Below are 27,959 nucleotides of genomic sequence, written 5' to 3'. Positions count from 1 at the left end.
GGAGTAACTCATTCTAGTCTCACCCATTATTTTTAGATTTTTTAGATTTGTGGTGACTCTGCACATCTTGTAAATTAAAGCCATTGAAATGAGGCAAGCTCAGTGAACTTGAGGTGTATAATCTCTCAGAATGGAAAAATTCAAGTGAACTCAAGCTGACACAAACTCACAAGGAATGTGTTTATAGCTAAAGCAACTCATCTTGTTTAACTGGGTCTCAAGCTGCCCTTTGTGTTTTCATTAGCATCTTTCTACGACTGGACCTGTCATCTAATTCGATACAAGCTTCGATAGGCAGACAAACGTAGATGGCACATTCCCAGGGAAATTCGGTCCAGAGATGCTTTACTGCTTTAGCAAGAAGGGTCAGTAGTATTACCTGTACAGTGAACTTTTTATAAAATAATTTTGCTGATAATCTTGTATGCACAGAAATTGTGTTTTATTTTTAATGAGGAATGGGGTATTTACGTACTCTCAAAGTACCTTCCCACAGAGTTATTAATTAAAGAGGAAAAGAGTCATTTCACTGAAAAGCCAGGCAGACAGCATCTTAATCAAGTGATTAAAGTGAACATCAGTAATGGGACAAATCAAAATTATGCATCACCGGACTGGATGCAACAAATAGTATTTCAATGGTGAGAAACCCTATTGGAAGAATATAACATTACCATATGTGGGTAGCCCCTTACTTTTTAAAACAAATGAATATTAAATTTTAAATCGAAGGGAAATAATCATCTGGCATTGTCCTGGTGGCGTCTTCTCCTCGTGGGCAGAGCGGCCTGGTATCGAGGTGCACAGACAGCTGCAAGGGGAAATGTTCTTTCAAGACTTTCATGCTCATCTCAGGATTGAGGCAGACTTGACGTTAGAAAGCGAAAAGACTTACCCTCGAAAAAATACTGTGTTCTCCACTCTTTGAATCTGCCTGTCTAGCCTTTTTTTCGCAGTCACTTTATAAAGCAGTGGGAGAGCAAGGTACAGACGCCAACTGATCTCTCCTTATGCAGGTCACAGCAAGGACGTGGCTTGCTGAGCAACTTTCAGGAAGTGGCAAAGACCTGTTCTCTATTTCCAGTGCATGGGAAATAAAATGCATGGTTCCACTGAGACGCAGTCACCTCTTCCCCGCCAGTTTGTAAGCGGGAAAACTGGCCTAGAGAGACGAGAGCTGGGCATAGGTTCTCAGACGCAGTAGAATAAGGTTAAACAGTTCATATACAGAACTTCTTACGTGTTGAAAAATTAGTTTGAAGGTATTGTTTAAATTATACCAAGTCCCTCACATATTATGGGTATTTTGATCCTAGAAATGAGGTATGCTTCATTTGGACAACAGTGTGCAGTTCTCAATATATTTAAGGATTTATTTCTAAGTGGGACTCAAATAGATAAGAACTTATAGGTACGGTAATGTCCTCAGACGTTATTTATTACTGAATAGGTCTCACACTGAATTTACCAAGTTTATCATTTTAGTTTGTAAAATACTGAACTGATACCATGTTTAAGATTTCTGTAGCAACACATCTATTTTTAGCATCTCAATTTTTACCTTTACACATCAAATCCACTAATATGGAATGGTGTGTGGAAGCCAAAAAACTGACAATGGCAATAGCTAGAATTTGGCTAGAAAATTTCACAGTACTGTGTCATACGTGCATTCTGCTTCTAAATTAGTAACATGATAGATGAAGATGGTCACTGCCCCACCTGAGAATAAAACAAAGTCAACAAGAACGAGATGGTGACCAGGAAACAAAGACGCCAGAACCGCCGTCGTGACAACACGCAGCTCCAGCCGAGGTCACTGATTCTCTAGTAAGTTTTTAGAAGAGCACCCACAGGCCTGCATTAGCACTGGGTCACGTGACCAGAGAGGGCGGGCGAACCGATGACTAGGGCGTCCCCAGGGCATTCCAGAGATCCCCGCATCAGTTACTGGTGCACACATTCACCGGAGTTATCTGAAAGCACCTGTAAAACCCGGGCGGAATTAGTTTTTAAAAATAACCAAAAGTTACTTTCCCTGCAAAATGCATAATTTCTTTAAAACGATCTCTGATGAATTTCCCATTGTTTTCAGAAGTCATCTTCCACAAGACAACAAACCCTGGATGAATCTCGTTAGGAGGGCACTTTCCTTGTAACGAGAAGACTTTTAACTCTAAATCTGCCTGAAAACTCTTTCCGGCATTTGTGGAAAAATCATCTCTGGAAAAACTGCTAAAGCCCTATTATTTATTAGTCATTGCCGTTAGTCTTCGATTTTCTCCAGTTTACTTTTAGGTAAATGGTAAATGATTTAACATTATATTACACTTTCATACTGTGGATTATAAACTATAAGAAACTAATTTCTGAAAAAATATATTCATTCATGACAACCAATTCTGAATTTGTATTTGAAAGTATGACTGACCACACAATGTTAGTTCATTTATAGTCAACATGTCTTTGTGGATGCTGAAGTTGAGTTTATAATTTAAATATTAATATATTTTAAATTGGAAAAGCTTCCCTTCTGAAAAGGACTTTGCATATAAATATTTTTGTTTTTTGGTTTAAAAATAATCACCTTCCTGAAAACTAACCTTAGCTTCTATTTAACAGTAATATATATTTTTTTCCTCTCAAAATGTCAGGCTAGATCATTTGTATGAATGACTATTAGTATTTGTTTTCAACCTGACAACATGATGGATTCAGAGATGCCTATTAGATAGAACAGACTTTTATTTTAATCTATTTTATAAGGTTGCCCTTCTAGATCGCAGACCCCAAATACGCATACAATTTAGGCTGTTTTCATGTGTCATTACCATAGGTCTTTGAGGTCGATAATGCAGGCAAATTCTCATTGTAGCTGTATACTATGAAAAATCTGGTAATGAAATGTAGACTTAAACTTTCACTGACGTTTACACTTTTTACTGAGATGGATCGTGGATCACAAATTAAGACACTCCTGAATTTAGAGCCTGCAAGTAAGTTCTGGGCCTGCTGTTAGTGCTATGTTCTAACGGCAGTCACTGAATATGAGAGGAGTTTCCTGTATAACATTTTTATTGCTAAAATTATTTTAAAACATGTAGTTATTTTTAAAGACTAAGTAGTAATTAGAACAAATTATTGAAAATTAGGAAAATTCTAAGCTTAGATTTAATAACCACTTAACAGAAACCTAAATCCTACAAGCCTAAGTTAGTAAGTTTGCTACAAAGTAAAGCTTCATATTAAGGAATGTGTCATGTTTAGGTATTTTTTCTCACCGCCTCTGAAAAGGAAACTGGCTTGAGAACATTAAAATTATAATAACCAATAAGAGAATAAAATTCAGCTTAAGTTTCAAAGCTAAAATAAGTATTCTGGCAATACCTTGTAAATGGAATTTTTACTCCTTAGTTGATGTAAGCTCAGCAAAGGTTCCATTTAGTGACGTGGGAAGACAGCACAGTCTCTGGACAGCAAAACTGTGCATTTCTTTTATCATTGTTCTAAGTCAGCCAAAACTTCCCTCCTTTAACTCTTCATTAATGAAATGTCACTGAGCTCATTGCACAAAGCATTTGGGATGGTACCTGGCACACAGGAAGCACTGTCATTGTGATGCTGTGACATTGCAAAGGGCTGTCCAGGATGCTCTGTGTACCTTGATCCTCAGGAGCTACGTACAAGTCTAATAGTAGAGACAGCACGGCATCACCATGAAGTGTCATGTCACCTCAGGGACGACACCAACCTTCCAGAAGGGCGGCCAACTTGTCTCTGCTTGCTTGGATGTATCGTTTTGGCACTGAAAGTCCAGAGAAATTCCTCAAGTCCTGAGCAAACTGGGACACTAGCCACAACGTCTGAGCCCATTTCTTCACCTGTATAGAGCAAAGTAGCAGCCAGAGCACAGATCACACTGAGGGTGGAATGGGTCGTCCGCGAGGGGGCGCTGCGCCGTCAGTGAGGGCGGGGGGCCGGGCCCCCACGCACCGCCTGGGCACCCCTTGCCGCCTCCCCGCCACGGGCGGCTTGTTTTAACCTCCCTCCGCCTCAGGGTGGCGGTATGGAGAATGGGCCTCCCACTTCCTCTGCAGGGCTGTTGCGGGGACTAAATGTTAACATGCACCGCTCCCTCGTGCCAGTGCAGAGCACAGTCGGCACTGAATGTGACATCGTTATCACTATCATTATGAAAGTATTTAGCCCATTTACCAGCAACAGTAAACAGCTGATAAATGTTTATTTATTAGGAAAGCCTGCTTAAAAACTAATGTAAAAGCTAGGTTAGAGTTTAGAGGATCGATTTTTTTCTTAGGGTTACTTGGTGCTTTGATTAGAAACTCTTTAAGAAGTACAGGACTGTGTAATAACCATCAGATTAAAAGCTGTTGGAAAGAGTGACGGAGGTGGCCGCCCCCCGGACACACAGCGTGGGCAAGGCTGGGCTGTGGGGCGCCCTCGGTGTGGGGTGGTGGGACGAGGCTCAGGCGCAGCTCGAACCCTGCAAGGGGGACAGAGCTGCCCTGAGTTCAGGGGACGGGGTGAGGATGTGGGCCCAACACCACAGAGGCATGTAGCAGGTCTCACATGAGCGACGTCCTGTATTCACACGGCCCACCGGTTCCTGGAAGAGCCTGGGAGATGTCTGTGCCCAGAATCCCGACTTGGGGCCATGGACCGGTGGCATGGCAGCTGGGCAGCGCGTCCTTGTCGTCACGTGGTGGCATGTGGACGAGGGTCTTTGGCCCCCTCATGGCTTTTTGGGATCAGCCTGGCTCCTCACTGGCTAAGTCCCACCTGATCGCGTGGGTGGGCGGGCCTGAGGGGCGCCCCGGCCACCCGAGGTGAAGACCGTGACTGTAACTGTCCACACTGACGCCGTCTGTGACATGTCACTCTTCATGTTTAGGCCCCCTCATCTTCGACTATGGCACCAATGCCACAGTGTGTCCAGCACTGTCCTTTCACGTGGCCATCTCTGCTTCTGCCTGCCTTGCCTCAGGCCGGCCCTGATCCATGCATGCTTTCGTCATGATGACATTTACCAGAGTTTTGCCTTTGGCCCCCGTCACCGACGACACTGACGGTGTGCAGCCCCCATAACTACGTGGGAGTCACGGTGCTGTTTCCACTCGGCCCCGGGAGGCCTGCTGTCCTTGGCTGCGAGAGCACCCGGCCCTCCACCCTTCCTACCTCACCAGCCTGCAGCCTTTTAAGTAAAGCATTCAAGGCCTTAGGGCGAGGCTGTCATTAGCCCTGCCTGGTGCCTCAGGTAAGTTAGGGACCTCCACTGCCTTAGAGAGGCAAGCCGGCAGCCTGGCCTCCCCGCCAGAGGCACAATCAGAGACAGAGGTCCATTCTGCAAGCAGCATGCTGACAAGGGCAGGAAAACAGTGACAGAAAGGAAAGGCTAACCAGAGCTTGGGTAGGGAAGGTGCTTCTCATCTCTATTATTTTGTGGATGAAAAAGCTTTCTTGGGCCCTCCTAAATTACTGCCTCTCACTTATTCACTGTTAACAAATGAAGTGACATGGTTTCCCTTTGTTAAAAAAATAACATCAAAAACAGGGTAAATTAATTCAGACGCTGAAATACTATGCTACATTACAAATGAATAGACTTCAAACACGTAGTATTTTAAAAGTTGATGCTACATAGGTAAAGAAGTATTTAAAGTATACAACTTTTCATAACCATTATATAAAAAGAACTATCTGCTTCCCTTGTTTCTAATCATCTTTTAAAAGTTTTAAAAAATCTCCACCACAAACTATTAAATTTGTTTTTCCTTTCCAAATAATAAATATACGCATTTTTTACATTTGCAAGAACTCCCACATGTGCTCTTTGAAGCTTGGCTTGCATCGAATTTTGCCTACATTTGTAAGCCTAAAAAAATTAATAGCAGGTAACCAGTATAAGAATCAGCATCAAAAGCTAAGATACAATTAGAAATTAGAATTCCTTTGTCAGTGACTCTCAACAGTGCCATTTCTTGTCAAGACCAAGGAGTGGGGAGGTGCTGACTGGGAGCAGGTGGAGGCCAGGGATGCTATTCCAGCCCTGCAATGGACAGGACAGTCACCACCCCACCCCTGCCCAAAGAATTATTGGGCCCAAAATGCCACCAGAAACACTGACTTCCATGACTGAACAAAGGTGGCTGAAGCCCAACCTGCCCTCGCCCGCACCTCCAAACTGGCCACCCCATCTGGGCACGAAGCGGGCAGCCTCCAGAGAGACAAATTCCATTTGACAGTTTGGGGGCCACTATTACAGACACGTCAAGACTATCCAGCCACATCTATTTCGTGACCCTGGTAATTAATTAGTCCTTTGGGGTTATGCTGTACAAGAAAGATTTTTTAGAAAATAAATGCGGTATCTATTTCCACACAGATTATTCCTGAGTTACAGTGATGTTTTAACTGTTAAAAGAATTAAAGAGTTCTATTTGCAGTGGTATAACAAATTTTAATTCAAAATAGACACTCTGAAAACAATAGGTAAAAAAAAAAATAAACTTCGACAAGCTCTTTTTGAATTTACAAGAGTACGCCACACGGACCACTTTCACGACTGCCTCAAAAATGCACAGTATAGCAATTACATGCAAGTGTACTTTTTAAAACCCATGTCGTAACATCTCATTTCCCAGAAAATGTCATATTCTCTGAATCTATTGGATAGGTGCCTCTGCTGTGTACCACCAGCACCATGACGTAAGGTCTACACTGGCTGGTCTCCATTACTGGTTCTGGTGCTTTAAATTTTTAAATTGTTATGTGAAATTAAAACAAACAACAACAAATACCGAGGTTTAACTGTCCCAAGGACAGCCAACACTGGGGTGTTCTTTGGCAACACCCACCCCGTGAGCCGACACCGGTCTAGGTGAATACCCACGTCCCCGGTCTGAACACGTTGACCCAGGAAACGTCAAAGGTTAATGGACCCACCACAGAGGTTCGGCTCTCGGCCCACTGATTCGCCCCCTCCCTGAACATCCACGCTTAGGCTTCAGTGTCCACTCCTGAGCAACACAGTCCTTCCCTTCCACTGGTTATGAAGAGTTAGGTTAGGGGAGTTTTGTGTGTTTTCAGTGTTTATTCTAAAGGCACTAAAGATCTGTCATCTTACCTCTGAATGGAGAAATGACATCGCCATATCAAAACGAGGGGAGAGCACACACTGAGAAGTTATTCTGCACCTACGGAGTTACTTCATTTGTAAAATAACTCTTATGACCTAAATACCAGTTTTCGGGTTCAGTATAATTTTTAACGAATGAAAACATTTGGTTTTCTATGAGTTATAATCAAAAACAGCTGTTAGGACAAACTGGAAAAAATGTCAATGAAAACCATAACCTAATAAGCAAATGTCTTACAGAGAAGAAACCGGCGTACGCTAATGCAGTGCGCTCGTACACGGCACAGGGGTTGTACTCACTTTTCTAAACGTTTACCACATCGTTTATGGCTGTATGTGAAGCTGAGAGAGATCAAAGCTTTGATTTGCAGTTAATTAAGTATTCTGAAACAAGCTGACACTTCCTTAAATGAGAAAACCAACACGTGTAAGATTTCAGTTTTTATCATACTGATACTGACTCTACTGGAAAAACAAGGCGTGCGTGAAATATCAAAGGATTTAATTTACTTGAGAGGAAAATACTAAAAATAATTGTGACAAAATCAAACTGCAGGAAACAACTCAGAACTACCACGTCTTCATATGGAAGTCTCGCTGAGCACCTGAAATACGTCTAAAGAGCAGCATAAAGACCACTGAAATTGATTATTAGTTCAACATACAGTGAAGAAAATAACATTTTTTAAATCTCAATTGAAAAAACTACTAATGTCCTTTTTTTACAAGGTTTGTGGTTCATACTCAAATTTCAATCTATGTTTAACATTTTTAAGTTCAGACATATCAAAGCCTAAAAGTACAGAAGGCTTGTGATTTTTTATTGCTTTCATGCAAATATATCTTCTTTTTCCAAAAAACGAAGCCACATCAATTTTCCACACCCATAAGAGTGAGGATAGTAGTTCTATTTCCTTTTTACTAGGATATGGTCTCTTGTGAAAATAATCTCTAAGGAATTGCTTTTTTTCTTCATAAGAACGATCTTCATATTTTTTAGGGTTTAATGCTAAAATCTGAAGCGTGTCGTCACTGACCGCCAGTGGTCCTTCCGTCCTGCTCTCACTCCTTTGTCTTTTAAAAGGCATGACACTGGTGACCTTCTCAGGGGCCGGGGCAGCATCGCTGTTTACGACAGAAGGCAGTTCCTCCTCCTCTCTCTGGTCCTCTGCCCCAAAGTGGCCATCAGGCAGCTTTCTCTTCACAGAGAAACCGGAGTCGTGCACCACCTCGCCGTTGACCAAAAGCAGCTCGCTGTTCTCGATGAAGTCTGGCTGGACCCGAAGGTCCGAGCTGCTGTCCTTTGGGGCACTTCGACAGCGCACCAGGTGAATGGCGATGGCCGCCAGCGTCATGTTGCCAGTGTAGACCCCACAGCAGTGGATGCACTTGAAAGCCGGCGATTTCAAAATCGTGTGCACCGTCGGCGTGATGTGGTGCCTATCCTTCAGGTGCAGCTCATACGCCTCGGCCGTCACAAAGGTGCCAAAGCAGAAGGGGCAAGTCAGCGCCTGTTTGCCGGGCCTCCCGGGCACGCCCTCGGCCTGAGGCCTCACCTTGATGTACACGGGCACGAGCGACTTGGAGTGTATACCGGCCAGGACCGCCAGGTAGACCTCCCGCTCGCCGAGCTCCGCCCTGGGCAGCGTGGTAACGAAGTCCAGGTGGGGGAACAGCAGGCTGCCGTTGGCATCGACGTCCAGCTGAAAGCCTTTGCTGCTGTAGTCCACCGGCAGCCTCTTCCTGCCGGGGTGCACCGCCCTGCTGTGCTCCGACAGGCCCCGGATGTCGTGGAACGTGCGTGGGCAGAACAGGCAGCCCAGGCCGTGCATCAGCAGGTGCTGGACGAGCTCCTCCTCCGCCAGCAGGCACTTGCAGGAGAGGCAGCGCACGGTCTTCTCTCGCAGCCACTTCAGAAAGGGCGCACACGCGGCCAGCTTCTCCGGCTCCAGCTTGTCGGCGGGCCTGGGCCCGCTGTGCTTGTGCGCCACCTCCATGTGAACCTGGTAGACGTTGGACGGGAAGAGCTCGTTGCAGACGGGGCAGGTCTTCCACTGCTTCGCCTGCCTGAGTGCCTGGCCGGCCTCCGGTGCGGCAGGAGAGGCCTGCACGAGCACGTGCGGCGCCGCACCAGCCCCCGCAGGGGCAGACGCCACGCCGGCCACGGAGCTGGCCACCTGTGTGGCCGTGCCCGACGGCAGCAGCTGGATGGGCACCTGGGCAGGGGCGACGGTGGCGACGCCGCCAGGTGGCACAGGCAAAGTGACAGACACCGGGGCCAGGGTGTAGGTGGGGATCCCGTTCACTTGCTTCCCAGTCGGTATCAGTTGTCTGAGGATGGAACCCGAGGTCAGGAAGGTTGTGTTCTGGGAGGTGCCAGCCCTCACGGGTGGCCCTGCAGGCAGCAGGCCGGTGTTCACAGACTGGCTGAGCTGCAGGACACCAGGCCGCACAGGCTGGCTCATGGGGAGCACCGCTGGCACGACGGGCTGGCTGAGCTGGAGCACGCCAGAGGCGACGCCCTGGCTCACAGGGAGGATGCCGGACGGGGCCGTCTGGCTGGGGGAAAGGAGCGCGGATGGGACCACCTGGCCTGCCGGAAGCACCCTCAGCGGGACCGCCTGGCCAGGAGGGAGGACCCGTGATGGGACCGTCAGCCCTGGGGGTAGAGCTCCCGGCGGGGCCGTCTGGCCAACGGGGAGAACCCCTGACTGGACCATCTGGCCGGCAGGGAGAACCCCCGAAGTTGCCGTCTGTCCGGAAGGGATGACCCCAGCAGGCGTCATCTGGCCTGTAGGAAGGACACCTGATGGGACTGTCCGACTCACAGAGATCACTCCTGGTGAGACGGCCTGAAGAACCCCAGGGGGGACAGAGGGACTGACGGGAAGGACAGCAGACCCAACAGGTCTGTTCACTGCAAGAACGCCAGACCCGACTGGTCTGCTGGGGGGCCCGACAGGCTGACTGAGGGGCAAGACTGTGGGGCGCAGGACCCCAGTCCCAGCGGGCTTGCTGACAGGTCCCCCTGGCCGGCTCAAGGGCAAGGCAGGAGCAGTTGCCGATGGACGCAGCGGGGCTCCACGGGACAGGAAGAGCGGCCGGGGTGCGGAGGGTGGCAGGGCCAGGCTGGCCGGAGCCACTGGCAGAGGGCTGGGCACCAGAGTCACGCGGGGCTGGGTGGCGGGCGAATGGGCGAGGCTTCCGGAAGGGCCGGAGGCGGCCGGGGCTGGTGGGGCGGGGCCCTGCACGGGCGGCGCGGTGGCCTGGCCCTGACTGCTGGGTGGCGGCGGCAAGGCCAGGCGGAAGCAGGGAGAAGGCGCCGGGGCGCCGGGCGCACTGCTGGGCGAGGGTCTGGCCACGCTGACGGCTGGCTTGGGAGCGATGTGCATTTGCTTCAAAAGCCCAGTCTTCTTAATGTGCTCGGAGATCACGGACCTAAGCTTATTCTCCAAATCCCTGTGGATATCTGACGTCAAAATATGATACATTAAAGCATCCTGGCTGCTGGCATTGGCGTTGCACTTTTTACAGTAATACTTGTCAGGCGGTGGCATCTTCTCAGTAGGAGGGGTCTCGTCCGTTTTTGGCTGCTCACCCGTTTCCTCAGTTCTCAGGCCAAAGTAGGAGTTAATCAGGTAGTGAAAATGGGCTACCAGCACATGCTTCTTCATGCTGTAGTACAGAGTGTTTGAAAAGTTACATTTTAAACACGTAAAACTGATCACGTCGCTCCTCGAGGGTTTGGTTTCGCCGAGGATGTTCACCGTGTAGTTCTGGACTTTGCGCAGCGGCGCGTGAAACATTCTGAAGTGCCTTCCCACCACCTTGGGCTGAGACGAAAAGACACAGTTCGGGCAAGGGATCACTAGCTCCTGGTCAGTCTCATCCTCATGGCAGCGATGTAAGTGATTTCTGAATGAAGTAAGCACCTTTGTGGAGTACTTACAGAGGCCACAACAGTAAGGCTTCGTGCGATACCTCTGTTAACAGAAAAAAAAGCCAAGATAGTTAATGAAAACCATCAGATGCTACGCCTTCTAGAGTTCCCAAGGACATGGTTCTCTTTCTTCTAACAAGCTGGACAACCTAGTAACACTGTCACTCCTCAGAGAACGTCTGTTCTAAGCCAGGGCAAGCTTTTTTATAAAGGGCCAGAGAGGAAACATTTTAGACTTTGTGGGCCACCCACCATAGCTCCTGCGGCAGCTCCCCTGTGCTGCCATTATAAAGCAGAGCACCGCGGGCGACGCTCCCATCCGGGAGTGTGGTTTTGTGCTAATAACACTACAGAACACTCAAATTTCATGTCATTTTTACATCACACAACAGTGTTCTTTTTCATTTTCAAACAATGAAAGATTTAACAACTATTCTTAGCTTGTAGTCTGTACAAATACATGACGTGGCCCACAACTCATAGTTTGTTGACCCGTTTCCAAACCATCCGCTACAACCACAGAACTCACTACTTCGTCTTATATTTTTTCATTAACTCCATCCATTAAAATAAACTTAGTTCTCTGCAAGAGAAAGTTATTTTTACCCCTTCTTATCCTATTTCTCCAATGCTGTTTTTGCTCCAGAACCTAAAACCTCTGGAATTTATCTACAAAATACTTAACTTGCAAAGTGTGAAACCCATCATGACTATCTTTTATCCCCCCATTTCTATTCTTAGGGAAAGTAAGAGCCAAATGGACAGTGTTTGGCATGCGTAAGTATCCAACAAACTGTGACAAACAGTAAAGAAAGAGGGACTGCGACTATCTCACTATGAATAATCCTGAGGTAAGTTTCAGGCCACAGAATCCAGCACTGACAACACGGAATTTCTCTTTAGGGCAAATACAGAATTCAACAAGCTGGGGGTGGAGTCTGTGGTTGCGTGACAGTGTCCAGATCCTGGAGGTAGAGCCACAAAGCAGCTGGCCCTAGCTGCACAGAAGAGGAGGGTGAGGTCACATCGTGGGCTGTGCAGGGCTGGTCCCACGCCGGGACGCTGCTGCTTGCTACGCAATGGCCACGGGTCAATCCCCACCCTCCCCAGATCCCGGCTCATGATCACCACACACACATCTTCCCATCCTGTGACTCTGTCACCCTATCTCGCGCCTAGTCATGCAGTTTTTCCTCTTGGGTCACAGGTCAGAGAAATCACCCAAACACATTCACCATATTACCACGCCCAGCAATCAGCAAAGTCCCAGGTTCTGGCATTCCTGGTGGGACCTCTAAGCAACCCAGGGCAACAGCCAACCAGACACACACAAAAAACACATTTTAACGATCTGAGAGACGCATTTTTTTCCACACTTTAATATCCCTGAAATTTGGGTATACTTTACAACTGATGGTTCAGTCATGCAGTTTAAGTACTGCTTTAGTTTTATTATGGGTTCATTAAAAAATGGTCTTTTACTCGATGAAATATTGTATGGAAAAAACAAGATACTCAGTGAAAATTACACTCAATGAAAGAGCCAACAAAACTTACTAACAGCTGCATGTTACTCTCTGTTACTGTTGAATAGGTATTTAGTTTGGGGGGAAATTTTTCTTAAAAAATGACACCATAACATGATCTATAAATGATACAGCCACTTTGGAAAAGTTTGACAGTTTGTTATAAAGATAAAGACATACTATTTACCTCACATGACCCAGCAATCTCACGCCTTGGCATTTACCCAAGAGAAAGGAAAGCAAAAACCTGTGTGCGAATGTTCTAAGGCAGTGACCAATCAGAAACACGATGAGCGGGAGGCCCTGCTCTCTGGGAAGAGGACAAGTGCATAACCAAGGAGAGAAGCAGAGACAGTGGAGTCGGGGTCCTGGGAGCTGGGAGAAATCCTGTCCCCAGAATGAACGCCGTCCCCGCCAATCTAAGGCTAAGAACTTAGCTCCACCACCAGATAACGCAGCATGACTCTGTCCCCAAGACCTGAACGTCTAAAACATGTCGCTTCTCCAAGCCTGAGGACCTCCCTGCAGCACGAGCCATGCAACCCAGCACGATTACATGTCGCTTCTGCTCTGCTGCCCCAAACTGTCTCTGCTCATACGTCGTATTGCCCATTAAAGGAGCTACCTGAGGGATGGAGAGAAATAAGGGAATAAACCTCGCAGACGACACGGTCTCTACCACGCCGGCCAACAGTGTTTTTTTCCCCCTGAATATGGTACCTTAAATAAAAATTCAAATACAAGTTCAATCTTTACTATCTCTACTATTTCACAATGTCATTTAACATTTTATGCCTAGGCCCTATTCACCCCAACAAAAAACATAAACTCCTTGAAGAAAAGAACTCTAATTTTTATCTCTTTGTATCAGGCACTCAAAAAGTTTTATCTAGTTTGTAGCAGGAATTCAAAAATACATTTGTTGATTAAAAGCCTATAATTACATATTATACCGCAAGATTTTTTAAGAATTGAGATGAGAAAAACCAGTGAGGACTAAAAAATATTAAAGAAGTCAAAGTCTTCAATACGAGGCCTCTTTGTACAGCCGTGAGCCGTCCTGAGCAGGACAATAACCAAATCGAGGTGGTTGCAGGAAGCCTGCTTCTGACGTAGAGGTGAGTGTCAGGCTCAGGGAGCCAAGAGCCAAAAGGTGGGACACAAAACAGGTAGAAAAATGAGACTTGAAAGGATAGGCTGACAATAGACATGTTTTTAAAGAAGATTCTGACAGAACAATGACTGACTAGTTACAGCAATTTTTTTTTTTAAGCCAAAATTTCCAAGGCCACCGGGACTTGAGCAAACAGGGGGACGGGCTGAGTTGGATGCTGATGAAGGTGCTAATCTGATGGCTGGGGGCAGGCAAGGGCTTCCAGAAGACACCGTAATGTTGCCGCATGCTTTTAGCTCGAACCTGTTCAGGTTTGACATTTCAAATTATTATAAACTGTGTTTCTCGATTCAAAGATCCGTATTTATAGTTTGTGAAACCAGGATGCATCTTCACTGTATAGACTCAATGTCTTGGCATTTCTTTTACCTCAGAATAGTTATAAATCTAAGGCCCTTCTTACATCACTGGCATCTAATAATCAAGGACAAATAATAGTTTCACTATATTAATCAACTTCACATACAGGAAACTCTCAAAGTATCGATAACCCTATATTATGACACTTGACTGTTCAGGAAAACATGAAAATCAAATACAAAGGTACGTACCACTTTCTTTCCAGAAGGTTCCCAGAGAGAAATATCTCCCCATGATGTGTTATAAAAGTACTTCTCTCCTGGATCAAAGCTTTTAAGGTCCTTTAAAAAGGAAGAAAAAGAAATCATTATGCAATTTCAGAAAATAAATATTTAATTAGAACTTGATGGGATGACTTGACACCTGAGATACCTACACAAGAAAAATGAAATGAAAATGCAGCCCATGAGCAAACTGTGAAAGAACCCCACCAAGTGTGAGAACTGAGGGAAAGGCTGAAATAATCCAACTTAAAAGTACAGTCTTATAAGAAATAAACAGATAACATTTCCCACAAATAATTTTTGGGAGTGAGAAACAGCACAAGCAAACAGCATCTTCCACAGGAGGCCAAGAGGCTTTCGAGGTTGGGGGGGCAGGGGTGGAGCATGAGGCAGAAGCTCCGGGTGTGGGCCTGACAGGTACGCCGGGCATCCGCCATAGGGAGGGTGACTTAGGGTGACAGGGGTGAGGAGACCGAAGGGATGAAGTCACCAGGAACCGAACAACCAGATGCAGCAGGGTCCAGACTGAGCCCTGGTTCATACGAACCAAGTGTAACAAGTATTTGGGGTGAAACTGGAGAAATGTGAATGTGAACTGGGTAACAAGATGAACGTTCAATGACACGAAAAGGTCAGGGAATAAAGGAACTGAAAGCAAACGAATTAAAAAAGCATGATCGACATGAACTCACTGTGGTAAAGACGACACACAGATATGTGCATTTACACACACACACAGAAGGCTAAACAATAAGATGCTAAGAGTGGTAATTTCTGAATAGTAGACATGTGGCATTTAAATTTTTTTTTTCTAAAGAAATTATTACTTGTATTTTCTCTTTCATAGTTTATATTACTGTTTTTATAATAACTAAAGGTCATTTTTGTATATTAAAAAATGTTAGTTAAGCCAGAGTCAATTAATACAACAACTGCCTTTGAATGTACCTATGCTAATATGTTGCTTACCAAGTCAATTGAGAACTAGAGAAAAGTACGAATTATTACAAAGATTTAAATTGGAAATAATGTACGGTGAAGCTTACAGAAGTAAGTAACACATATAGAAGTAAGATGTATTATGAAGAGATGCTCTACATCACTAGCTATTAAGGAAATGCAAATCAAAACCACAATGAGATACCATCTCACACCTGTTAGAATAGCTATAATCAACAGGATAAGAAGTAATAATGAGTGTTGGAGAGGATGTGGAGAAAAAGGAACCTTCATACACTGCCGGTAAGACTGCGAATTGGTACGGCCACTATGGAAAACAGTATGGAGGTTCCTCAAAAAACTAAGAATTGATCTACCATGTGATCCAGCAATCCCTCTACTGAGTATTTACCCTAAAGACTTGAAAACCCATATCCAAAAAGATATTTGCACACCGATGTTCATAGCAGCATTATTCACAGTGGCCAGAACATGGAAACAACCAAACTGTCTTACAACAGATGGCTGGATAAAGAAGCTGTGATACATATATACAATGGAATATTACTCAGCCATAAGAAGGGATGAAATACTGCCATTTGCGACAACACAGATGGACCTCGAGATAATCATGCTAAGCGAAATAAGCCAGACAGAAAAAGTTGAAAACCACATGATGTCACTTATATGTGGGATATAAACCTAAAAGCAACAAATGAACAGGACAAACAAACAGAGACTCATGGACATGGACTATAGACTAGTGGTTACCAGAGGGGAGAGGGGGAAGGAGGGAGGTAGATGGGGTAAAAGGGATCAAATATACGGTGACAGAGAGAACTCTAACTATGGGAGGTGAACACACAATGCAATATATATATGCGCCTTACTGTTAAATTGTACACCTGAAACTTACTGGATTTCATTAACCAATGTCACCAAAGAAGGGAGGGGAGGGGAGGGGAGGGGAGGGAAAAGGGCAGCGACAGCACCATAAAGGCTAGAAGGGGAGAAGAGCGCACATAGCTGTAACGTTCTTACAGCATGTGTGAAGCAAGCAGTATGTGTTAGAATGATAAACAAAAGCATACAGCTCATGAACCACCAATGGAGATAAAATGGAATCATAAAAAATACTCAATTCAAAAGATAGCAGGGAAAGAATAACCAAGGAACAAAGAACAAATGAGACAAGTAAAAACAAACAGCAAGATGGCAGATCTGAAGCCAGCCCCATCAACCATCATATTAAATAACTGGGGTTGGTACACTTTTTCTGTAAAGAACCAGATAATAAATATTTAAGTATTGCCAACCATGTGATCTCTGACACAATCCCACCGTCATGTGCAAAAGCAGTCAGAGACAACATGTAAATATTAAGCAGATATTAAGGCTGTGTTCCAAGAAAGTTTATTTAAAAAACAGCCAGCCAGATTTGGCCCATATTTTAGGCCATAGTTTGCCTAACCTTGGTCTAAATGTCTCAAATTAAGAGACGGTCAGTCTTGGTAAAAAAACAAAAAACAAAAAACAAAAAAAACCCAAGATCCAATTATATGTTGTCTACAAAAATCTCGCTTTAAATATAAAGATGTAGACAGAATAAAGGTAAAAAAATGAAAAAAGATATGCCATGCTACCACTAATCAAAAGAAAGCTGAAAGAGTCATACTAGTATAAAACAAAGTAGATTTCAGCGGGGGGCGGGGGGGGGTGGTGATGTTAACATGGATAGAAAGTCATTTTATGATGATAATGGGGTCTTTTGTCAACAGAACAGAACAGTGCTAAATGTGGATGCACCTACAGTTTCAAAGTACACAAAGCAAAAACTGATTGAATTGACAAAAAATAATTAAATCTAAAATGACAGTTGGAAACCTCAAGACTGCTCACTCAATAATCAGTAGAATTAGTCCACACACCAGGAAGGACAGAGAACACTAAACATGGTCAACCAACATGACTTAATGGACACTCAAAGAACGGACACTCAACACCACCAAAGTATACATTCTTTTCAAATACACAGGGTACATTTACAAAAATAGATCTTATGCTGAGCTATAAAATAAGTCTCAATATATTTAAAAGGACTGAAATAATTATGAAGTACAGTCTCCAACCAAATCAGTATTAAATGAATCTATAATAAAAAGGTATCTAGAAAAATCCCCAAATTTCTAGAAATTAAACAACACACTTCTAAATAATCCATGGATCAAAGAAGAAATCACAAAGGAAATTAAAAAAAAATTTAAGCTGAATGAAAATGAAAACACAATAAATCAAATTGTTGGATGCAGCTAAAGCAGAGCTGGGGAAATTGATGGCATTAAACACTTAGAAAACAAACTAAAAGATATCAATCTAAACTGCCACCTTAGGAAACCAGATGAATGAACTTAATAAATAAACCCTAAACAGAAAAAAGGAAAACATAAAAAGTAGAAATAAACGAAATGGAAAGCAGACAAGAGAGAAAAATGAGTGAAACCAAAACCTATTTCATAGAAAAGACTGGTAAAATTGATTAAACTCTAATCAAACTATACAGGAAAAGAGAGAAGACTCCAATTACTAGAATCAAAATGAGAGAGGGGACATCACTACAGCTCTTATAGATTAGGAACTAATGTGAACAACTTTATGCCAATAAATTTGACAACTTACATCGAAATGAACGAATTCCTTAAAAGAAGACAAACTATCAAAGTTCAACTCAAGAAAAATTATATAACTGACGGCATGTCTAGCTGAATGCATAGTTAAAAAACTTCCCACAAAGAAAACTCCAACTCTAGATGAGACATTATGAAATGAAAACTATAGACCATATCCCTCATGAACACAGATGCAAAAATCTTTAACAATAATTGTGAAATCAATCCAACGTATCAAAAGGATCAAATGGAATTCATCCCACGGATACAGATTGGTTTAACAATTTATTTTAAAAAAACAGATGCAGAAAAATCATGTGACAAAATTCGACATCCAGTCATTCATTGTGTTTGCCCTCAGCTAAGTAAGAATAAGGAACTTCCTCCACCTGGAAACAGGACCCCAAAAACATGCAGCTACAACCACACTGTGTGGTGACATAAGGAACAGCACTACTGCTACTGCAAGCTTTACTTCAAAACTTTTAAAAACCAACATGCTCAGGTGTTGGTAAGGATGCGGAGCAACTGAGATCCTCGCGCACTGTGGGCAGGAGTATAAAGGCACACAACTAGTTTGGGTAAAGGCCTAGCTACTTCCTATCAAAATGAACATACAGCCTTATGGTTCCACACCTAGATATTTTTTCAATGGAAATCAAAACACATCCACAAAAATACTTTCATAAGCGTATTCGTGAGAACAATCTTATTCATAATAACGAAAAATTGAAAACAACCTAGGTGTCCCGCAGGAGAAAGGATCAGCAAACCAATCTGTTCCTGGAACAGAATACTTCTCAGCAACAGAAAGGCACCCACGCATGCAGCACACAGAGGAGTCTTCCACGGGAGCACATTATTCCATTGACACGGAACTGCACCACAGGCGACTCTAACCCACAGGGGACATCTCAGAAGACTGCAGCCAGTGCGGGGGCGGGGGGGGGGGACAGGGGGGCAGGGCAGGACTGACCGGAAAAGGCTCAGGGAGACTTTCTGGAGTGGATTGCTCTACACCTTGAAAGGGACCTGTATTAACTACATAAGTGCATGCATGTCAAGAGTCATCATTTGGAGACCATTAAGGTGTATTTCACAGCATGTAAGTTTCCCTCCCCCCAAAAACTGGAAACAAATACTAAACTCTAATGATATGCATGCTGAAAGATTTTAATCAAAGAATAAGATAGAATGATGGGTGGAAAGAGATACATATATACGTTAATTTTGTAGAATTTAGGTAGCAGATAGAGGGATTTTCACTGTATAATCTTTTCAACATTTCTGTAAGTTTAAACTTTTCACAAGAAAATACTGGAAAAGTGAGAAGGAAACCGTAATGTGTATCACAGGAAAGAAGGGAGGAGGGTGAGTAGGAAGGAGTGCTTTCTGTTATCAAATACAGCAGAAAAGGGTAGTAAGAAAAATTAAAGCAATTATTAGAAAATGAAAGGTATCAATAACATTTCAATATATTTTTGCAGATAATGGAAACATAGGATAATAAATTCTCAAAATCTATTTATACGTATGCAGGTCTCCAAAGATCGCTATAGGGGCAGGTTCAGGGTACCTGCTTTTTTTAAAGCTTCCCTGATTCCGATGCAGCAAGCGCACATTAGCAGACACTGGTTTAAATGTCTCAATCCAAACTATGGCTTACGTGTGCCAGTTAGGTGTGGGGTGCCCCAGGAACAGCCAATGTTTGAGTGGCGAAATCTCTCAGGTCCTTTAGAAATTAACATTTGTCCATTCAAAAGCAAAAATCAATGCTGATCACTAAAGAAAATACTCGTACTTAGCCTTTCAGTGTCAGGCTGCCTTTTTAAAAATAAAATCAACCTGGTTGAAAGTCTGAGATTTGAAAATTAAGAAACTGAACTTTTCCCAGGCCAGTAATACTTTGAATCAAATTCTTAACACAAGTTTAAACAATTCAAAGCAGACATGATCCCAATTTTGATAGTTAAGAATAAAACATACACAGAATTATCAATGTCTACAAAGATACATACCATTCCCTAATTTAACAATTTTTATTCCTTTACTAGATATGCTAGCCATATATTCTCAGGTTATAAGGATACAATCATATGAGAACACAACTTATCGATAAAGTGGAGACCGTGACCTTTATTTTTAAACTTTTGTAAGACTGCATTAAATTCATAAATCAGAAAAGAAACACCTTATCGTATCATGTATGCATTCCCATTTGCTGACTAACAATACTGGAAAATTAAGTTAGGGTCTGCTTTTGCTAAAATAAATTATTCAATACATTCCCCTCAAAGATCAAAAACAAACATACACTTAACCTTTGAATGACGTGGGGGGCAGGGATCCCAACTCCCACCCCACCCTTGCCCACTGTCGAAAATCCATATACTTTGACTCTCCAAAAGTGTATTTGTCCTTAGGCACCCATGGGGGCGGGGGATGGCGGGAGGTTCCAAGACTCCCTGTGGACACCAGAACCCAGAGATGCTCAGGTCCCTACACAGAATGGTAGAGCTCAGCAGAACCGGCCCCACATTGTGGCTCCTGACTCTCAACCAAGTATCAAAATACTGTTTTTGATCTGCAGTTCGCTGAGTCTGCGGATGCAAAACCCCAGAAATTGAGAGGGCTAACCATGTATTTATTGGGGAAAAAAATTGCATATAAATGGATCTATGTAGTTTAAACTTGTTGTTTAAGGGTCAACGGTACTTTTCTATCAACTATAAAAAGCCCCCCATAAAAGTTAACTTTAAAAGCCTGAAAAGTTTAAAATAATTTAAATCGCAAAGACAAATAAGAACTAATGATGCCCTCGTGCAGTCTTTTGAATTATCAGCAGTCTCCATCTTCATGAATCTTACCCACTCTTCCAAAACTCAAATCTCACCTCCAAAAAGCCAACCCTGGCATCTCCAGTGTTACTGTCGTCTCTTAACCTGTTACTGTGTCTTCTTACCTTCAGCAACTCCTTGCAGCTGTCAAGCCCAATATCCACAAGAATGCCTTTCACCTTTTTCCGTACTTTCCTGATGTTGTCAAGATTTTCCACAGGAATTTGAAACATTTTTGAAATTTTCCTTACAAGGGAAGAAAACAAACTGTAATAAGAATATATGCATGTATTTTTTTTTTAACAGAGTTGGTAACACACTGACATTAAGTTTCAACAAATGACACTTGGACAATGGAACATCCACACTCGAGACCGAAGTTGCACTCTTACATCACACACAAAAATTAACTCAAAATGAGTCACACGCCTCCATGTAGGAGCTAAAGCTTTAAAACTCTCAGAAAAAAACATAGGTATAAATCCTCATGACCTTAGATTCTTAGATACACCATCAAAAAGCACCAGCAGCAAAAGAAAAACTAGGTAAGTTGGACTTCATAAAAATTGAAAACTTTTGTGCTTCAATGGAAACCACCTAAAAAGTGAAAAGAGAATCTAAATACGGGAGAGAATATTTGCAAATCGTACTTCTGATAAGTAACTTATATCCAGAATATATAAAGAATTTTGATAATTCAATAATTAAAGGACAAATACTCCAACTTAAAATTGGGCAAAAGAGCTGAACAGATAATTCTCCAAAGACGACGTACATTAAGCACATTAAAAGATTCTAAACAACATCAACCATGTGGAAATGCAAATCAAAACCAAAATCAGATGCTACTTTACAGCAACAAGGACGGCTATAATTCTTAGAAAAGAACAAGTGCTGACAAGGATGTGGAGGAACTGGACTCTCAGACACGGCCAGCAGTAACGGAACACGGTGCGGCCAGCTGCACAACAGTCTGGCAGTCCCTCCAAAGATTCCGCCCAAGAGAAATTAAAAACGTGCATCTACAGAAAAACTTCTACAGGAAAGTTCATAGCGGCATTTTTCTTAATAGCCAAAAAGGCAGAAATAACCCAAACTTCCATCAACTGATGAATGCATAAATAAAATGTGGTTTACCCATACAATGGAATATTATTTGGCTCTAAAAAGATGCTATAACGTGGACAACCCTAGGGGAACATTATGCTAGAAGCCAGATACAAAAGATCACATATTGTCATTCCATTTATACAAAGTGTCCAGGACAAATATATGGAGGCAGAAAACAGAACACTGGTTGCCGAGGACTAAGACTGGAGGGTGACAGCTAAGGGGAATCGAGTTTCTTAGGGGAATAAGGACAGTGGTGATGGCTGCACAACTCTGCGAATACACTAAGAGCCACTGAATCGCACACTTTAAATAGGCGACTTGTATGGTCTGCAAATTACATCTCAATACAGCTGTTTTTATAACATCTGAAAAGGATACAATTAAAATAAACCCTATGCTACTTTACCAGAAAAAAAGGTACAAGTGTGACCTTACTGCTTTCAATACGTACATAAAAACTAGTTGTGTGTGGGTGTAAGCGCGCGCCACTGCTCTGCCCATTGAACAAGGCTCGAAGCAGTGGCACACTCCGGTGGCAGTCAACACGCCCAAGGTCTGAATCTTACTGTCTAAATATCACTTTTCATTAAAAGGAACCAGGGCCCCTTGGAAAAAGGTCTGATTCTAGGGCTAGAAAAGACAAGATGATTCTAGAACATCTTGTGTCAGAAAATAAGGGAGTTGGTCAAAGAATGATGACACTTGTCAAAAGGACTCAAAAGAAGCCAGTATAAAGAAGTTCCCAAAAGCCAAACATGGGACAACTAGGGTATCAAATAAATGAGACTAACGGATAATGCAACGCTATCTCCCACCCCACGAGCTCTCACAAATATGACTTTGACACTCCTCCAAAATAGTGAGGGCATCTATGTCCCCACCCTTTGAACCTGGGCAGAACCTTGTGGCCACCTCACCCAATAAAGTATGGCAGCAGTAATACCATGTGACTCCCAAGGCTAGACCATAAAAACGCCACGCTTCTGCCTACTCTCCAGGGACCATCACTCTTGAAATCGAGACACCATGTTGTGAGGAAGCTCAACTAGCCCAGTGGAGAGACTGCATGGAGGTGTCGCCCCACATCAACCCCAGACACTTGTGCAAAGATGGCTCTAGAGCCCATAGCTGTCATATCAGCCCCAGCCTTTGAGTCTTCCCAGAATGGGGCCCCAGACGCTGTGGAATCGAAATGACTCATCTCCCTACTGCCGCCTGAACTCCTGACCCAAAGAATTATTGAGCTTTTTAAATAAAACGTTTTGGGGTGGTTTGGTATACTGTAATAACAACTAAGCTATATCCCACTAGAATATAAACTTAAGTCATTGGTGACACACTTAAATAAATTGAAAGTCTCATGAAAAATGGGATATTTTCATGGTTTCTAAGCACCTCCCCACAAAATAATAAGGAAAAAGAGTAACTCACAGAAGTCTGGCAGATAAGCTCAAATTAAGACACTGTAAAAAACAACTAGCTTATAACATTCCAAAGTGTCCAGATCTTTAACACTACTCATAATAGCCAAAATGTGGAAACAATCCAAATGTCCACCAAAGGGTGAATGGATGAACAAAGTGGTATAGCCACACAACAGAATACTATTTGACAATAAAAAGTAACTAGGTACTGATGCATGCTATAATACCAATGAATCTCAAAAACAGTAAGTGAAAGAAGACAGACCCAAAAAACAAAAGTCCATATATATTCTGATGCCATTTGTATGAAATGATCAGGAAAGACATCTGCAGAGAGAGATTCGTGGTTGGCTGGGCGTGGGAAGAGGTAGTGACTGCAAATGGATACGTTTTTTGGAGGGGTGGGAGGGTGCTGGAAACATTCTAATATTTGATTGTGCTGATGGTTGTACAACTTTGTAAATTTACTAAAAATCAATGACTACCTTTTAAGAAAGATAATGGGAGGAAAAAGTAAAGAACTGTTCCAGAATGAAAGAGACGAGATAACTACGTATAACGTGCAATTCTGAACGGGTCCTTTCACTGTAAATGTTATCGGAACAACTGGCAAAATGCCAGGCTCCAAGGGTGAGAGGGGTGATGTGCTGGCGTCCGGGGTTGATGGCTGTGTTGTGAGTCCACGGGAGCGTGTTCTTATTTGTAGGAAACAGAATATTTGAAGGTAACGTATCACCTGGTTTGACAGCCTACTTTCAAATGATTCAGCGGAAAAAGTTCTTTGATTGGACCTGCAACTCTATAAATCTGCAACTATTTTTTTAAAAAAAAGTTTTTTTAATGTGTAAGCTATAAAAGCAACAACAAAATCAGTAAAATTAGAGCTAAAGAAATTCTAAGTAAAATAATAAATGCCAATATTATTAAACAATAAGTTTTAAAGACTAGTAATACCCACTAGTAGTGAAACTTTTTGAAAATTGTAATTTCTACATGTTTAGAGGGCAATTTGGCAGTATCTCCCAAGATTTTAAATGATTTCTGAGTGGGCAATTCCGCGGCTACAGCCCTCTCGTGACTCCTCCTCCCTCAAGGTAACTTCGGGCCCAAGGACCCCCGAGCGGCCATTCCGTCCTTCTCACACAGCGCTCGCCTCACTCTGCTGCAGCTACCTGTGAACATACCTATTTCCTCTACTGGACCAAACTTCAGGGAAGGGATCATGTTTTATTTGCATGTCTGGGTCCTATCACAGAGCATAAGAGAGCAAATGCTCATAGTAAATGAACAAGAGGTGTAAAATAAAACAGGGTAAGAACCATAAGACATACAGAAAGCGCTATGGAGGTTCAAAACGGAATGGCTACGGAGGGTGGCAGAGCTGGAGCCCAAGACATTCCAAGTGACTTGTTCAGCATCAAAACTGATTGAGGTAAAGGAAGAAAAGTTTGAATAATTGGCAAAAGATAAATTAAAACAAGAAAGGTAGACTAGCATCTACTTGGCGGGGGGGAGGATTAGCATGTGTGAGGGAGGAATTTTTGGTGGGTAATGATGAAACAGTTTTTTAAGAGCTGATTTAGAATTGGCAAGTTTTCAGAAAAATTATCTGTGAAAAGTATATGTTAGGCTGAAAAGGAGAGATTAAAGAATCATTTATTACTTTAGAAATGGATAAGAAAATAAATAAAAGTAAAATGCACTGATTTGGGTTTTAGCCTTTAAAAGCATAAATGAACAGAGAAGCTGTCAAAAACCTCACGAAGGGACTCTTAAAAACTAAGCACAAGGTCACTTTCAAGCCCAGACTGCCTTTAGCCAGAGCAAGCTTCAACAAAAATTTCTGAGATGCTTTCCACTATCAGACTTGCTTTCACTTCATTCTGAAAGTCCCACTATCCTCTCTACCCTTTGGGGTGTCTTCTTACTGTCCAAGGCGTCATCCACACATATCGGAAACAAGAAAGCTACACTGATTGCCTGCAAAGAGGAGAGCAGGGTCTGGTGGGTTCTCAGAGCAGCAGTTGAGGCTGCCTTTCCCAGGCTGGTCCCTGACGGCTGCTGCAGACTGGCTGACTCAGGAGAGGGCACACTGTCGGGGACTGGGCGAGCTGTAAACAGACTCTCTAGTTACTTGTTCAAAGCTCAGGAGAGGGGCCAAGGAACTGCCAGTCTTCTCTCCTGAATTTGGAGAACAGGAACTTTTTATTCTCAAACATAAATGCCCCCATTCCATCACCATTTTTACTGTGGTTCCCCCAAAAAACAAACACAGAGTTCTTCTGATTAAAATTTTTTTTAAGTTTCCCCTTTTTCCTTTTTTTCGGTTTGTTGTTTAAGGATAACAAAAAGTGAAATAGGTAAATTACAGAAGTTTCATAACCTTAAAACAATTCTTTCAAGAGCCCTGGTCTATTGTTGCCAATCACTTTGGGGAAAAGCAGCTGAATTTTACCTTAATTTTTCCATTCCAAAATACCAAAACATCCATTCTAAGACGCAAGATTCCATACAAGATGCCCAGTGGCTTAACTATGAAAGCACGGGTTCAGTGTTCTCATATTTATAGACCCTCTATTGATGCTGTTCTCCATTCATTCTGAGTACTCGGTTAAACCAGTACGTCTGTAATAATGTATAACGTCAGGAAACAGTAGGCTATAATACAGCTGCACTATCTATCAACCTCAGTTCCCAGTAAATCACCTTAATTTCATAGTATGTGGTAGACATGGTACTACTAAAAATTCCAATGATGTGTGTAAGAAAATATTTCCCAAAGGGGCACTCAAAGGGTTTCCTTTGTCATTTTTTAGTGTCATGATCATTTAAGAATATTCCACTCTGGGAAAAAATACCCTCAAAAATATAAGTCAATCAGATAATTAATAATACCTTTTAAGCCACATAACTTGTTTTGAGTTCCTGTGAAATCTAAATTCTAAAATGATTTCACCTAAGTGGCAACACAGCCCAAGACTTCACCAGCAAGGATCCTGGAGCAATACTGCTTGGGTTCAAATCAGCTCCGCAATTTATGGGCTGTGCAATATTTGGCAAATGACTTAATCCCTGAGCCTCAGCTGCCTATTTGTGAAACAGGGAGACACAGCCTACCTACTCCCTGAGGCAGTAGTGAAGGTGAGTTAATACAAGAACATCCGCACTGTGAGTCTGCTTTTTAGCTAACTCCAGAAATCTAAGTGAAATGTCACGACCGTTAGAATACTGGAATACAGGGATTTAAAAAAATCGGACTTAAAAAGCACATAATATTTGTGCCATGCATGGAAACAAGATTCAGAAGGTCTGTGTTCAAACACAGGCAGATCTCTTCCTAGACACCTGGCCTTCAGCAACGGCTTTTCGGTTTCCTCATCTGAAACACACTGCCCTAACGGGTGTGACAGCCAGAGTGGAGGGCACTGCAGAACGCTGGGGACTTAGCCCCTCTTAGTGACTACAACCATAAATTCACCAATTGCATGTTGCACACCTGGATTCAAATTAAAAAGGTGTCCCAGGCTCTCTTCAGCTAAACATCTTGCCACATCCCCCATAACCAATCACCGACCCCTAACCTTTTTACGCAGCCCTCACATTCCACCACCTCTCAGTCCGAGGACCCGACCTGTCTCGTCCCCTATTCCGTGGTTCCCTTTCCACAAGTCACTTCCATGCTTAAAGACCAATGGCCCAACGAAGTCCCACTGTAACAGAAAAGTTTGCTCGTTATACGGCCAACTCTCCAGTAGCAACTTTTAAGTTACACTCCATTACTTGACCTCCAACCACAAATGAGCGTGCACTACAAATGCTCCCCCACACCCCTAACACCTACGCAGACTCCAAGCCCTACTTACTTGATAAAACCTGTGTACCCTAATTAAAACGTTTTAGCAGCATTCAGGCAAGTCTCTCACTCAAATGCAAACAAAATACTTAAAGTATTTAAATATTTCCCATTCTACAACTGTGTACTATTTGAACTGGTAGCTATAATTTTTGACATTCCAAAGCCAAATGTGAGACATTTTGCAAAGAGAATCTATGCCAGTGCAGTCCGCAATGGCACACGAAAGTTAGATTTCTAACGCCGACAGCTGCACATCAATCATCAGTATTCACATCCGAAGCTCAGGGGTGAAGGAACAGGTATTTGCTATCAGCTGTTCTCCGCAGTCCTTTGCTTCAGGAGGGAAAAAGCCGCCACAGGGCGACTCAGGTGTGACCGTCTCTTCACGGCCCACATCTGCAGTCGCTCACTGAAGGCTGCGCCGGGAAAGGGGCCGGGAAGAACCCCGGCCGCCCGACGCGCACCCTGCAGGGGGCCCGCCCTGCCCGCTCCCGGCCCTCCCGTGGGCCTGGCCCCCCGGCCCCGAACTCCGTCGCTTCTCCCTCGCACCCTCTCCTTCGGCCCCCTTTCCCGAGTGCCGTCCCCTCCCCTCCCGCCGCGGCCCCCAGGTCCCTCAGCCCCCCACCCGGCCCCGCCCCGCGGCGACCACCCACAACCCCACCCCCACGGGACGACAGGCGCCGTTCGGGCCGCGAACCCCGCTCCCAGACAACGCCGCGGCATTCGTGAGGCGGCCGCGGGTGT

At 43.5% G+C, this 27,959-nt stretch overlaps 1 protein-coding gene and 1 long non-coding RNA gene across 3 annotated transcripts in view; both read right to left on the bottom strand.

The window, feature by feature from the left end:
• Positions 1–4,004, bottom strand: part of LOC111734191 — a 6,615-nt gene extending 2,611 nt beyond the window's left edge. Inside the window, exon 1 of one of the 2 annotated variants that reach the window (XR_002778360.1) lies at positions 3,752–4,004. This is a non-coding gene — a long non-coding RNA (uncharacterized LOC111734191). The other variant, XR_002778359.1, reaches the window with a different exon arrangement.
• A 2,453-nt stretch (positions 4,005–6,457) lies between these two features.
• Positions 6,458–27,959, bottom strand: part of ADNP2 (ADNP homeobox 2) — a 38,348-nt gene continuing 16,846 nt past the window's right edge. Inside the window, exons 2-5 of the mRNA XM_011385991.2 lie at positions 26,477–26,479; positions 20,948–21,068; positions 14,348–14,437; positions 6,458–11,139 (exon numbers count right to left, since the gene is read on the bottom strand). Coding sequence (XP_011384293.1) covers positions 7,879–11,139; positions 14,348–14,437; positions 20,948–21,055 — 3,459 coding nt within the window. The 5' untranslated portion in view covers positions 21,056–21,068; positions 26,477–26,479 and the 3' untranslated portion in view covers positions 6,458–7,878. The remainder of the gene's footprint in view (positions 11,140–14,347; positions 14,438–20,947; positions 21,069–26,476; positions 26,480–27,959) is intronic.

This window comes from Pteropus vampyrus, unplaced genomic scaffold (genome assembly GCF_000151845.1).
Source record: "Pteropus vampyrus isolate Shadow unplaced genomic scaffold, Pvam_2.0 Scaffold852, whole genome shotgun sequence".
NCBI lineage: Eukaryota > Metazoa > Chordata > Mammalia > Chiroptera > Pteropodidae > Pteropus > Pteropus vampyrus.
This window is presented reverse-complemented; position numbering and strand designations above follow the sequence as displayed.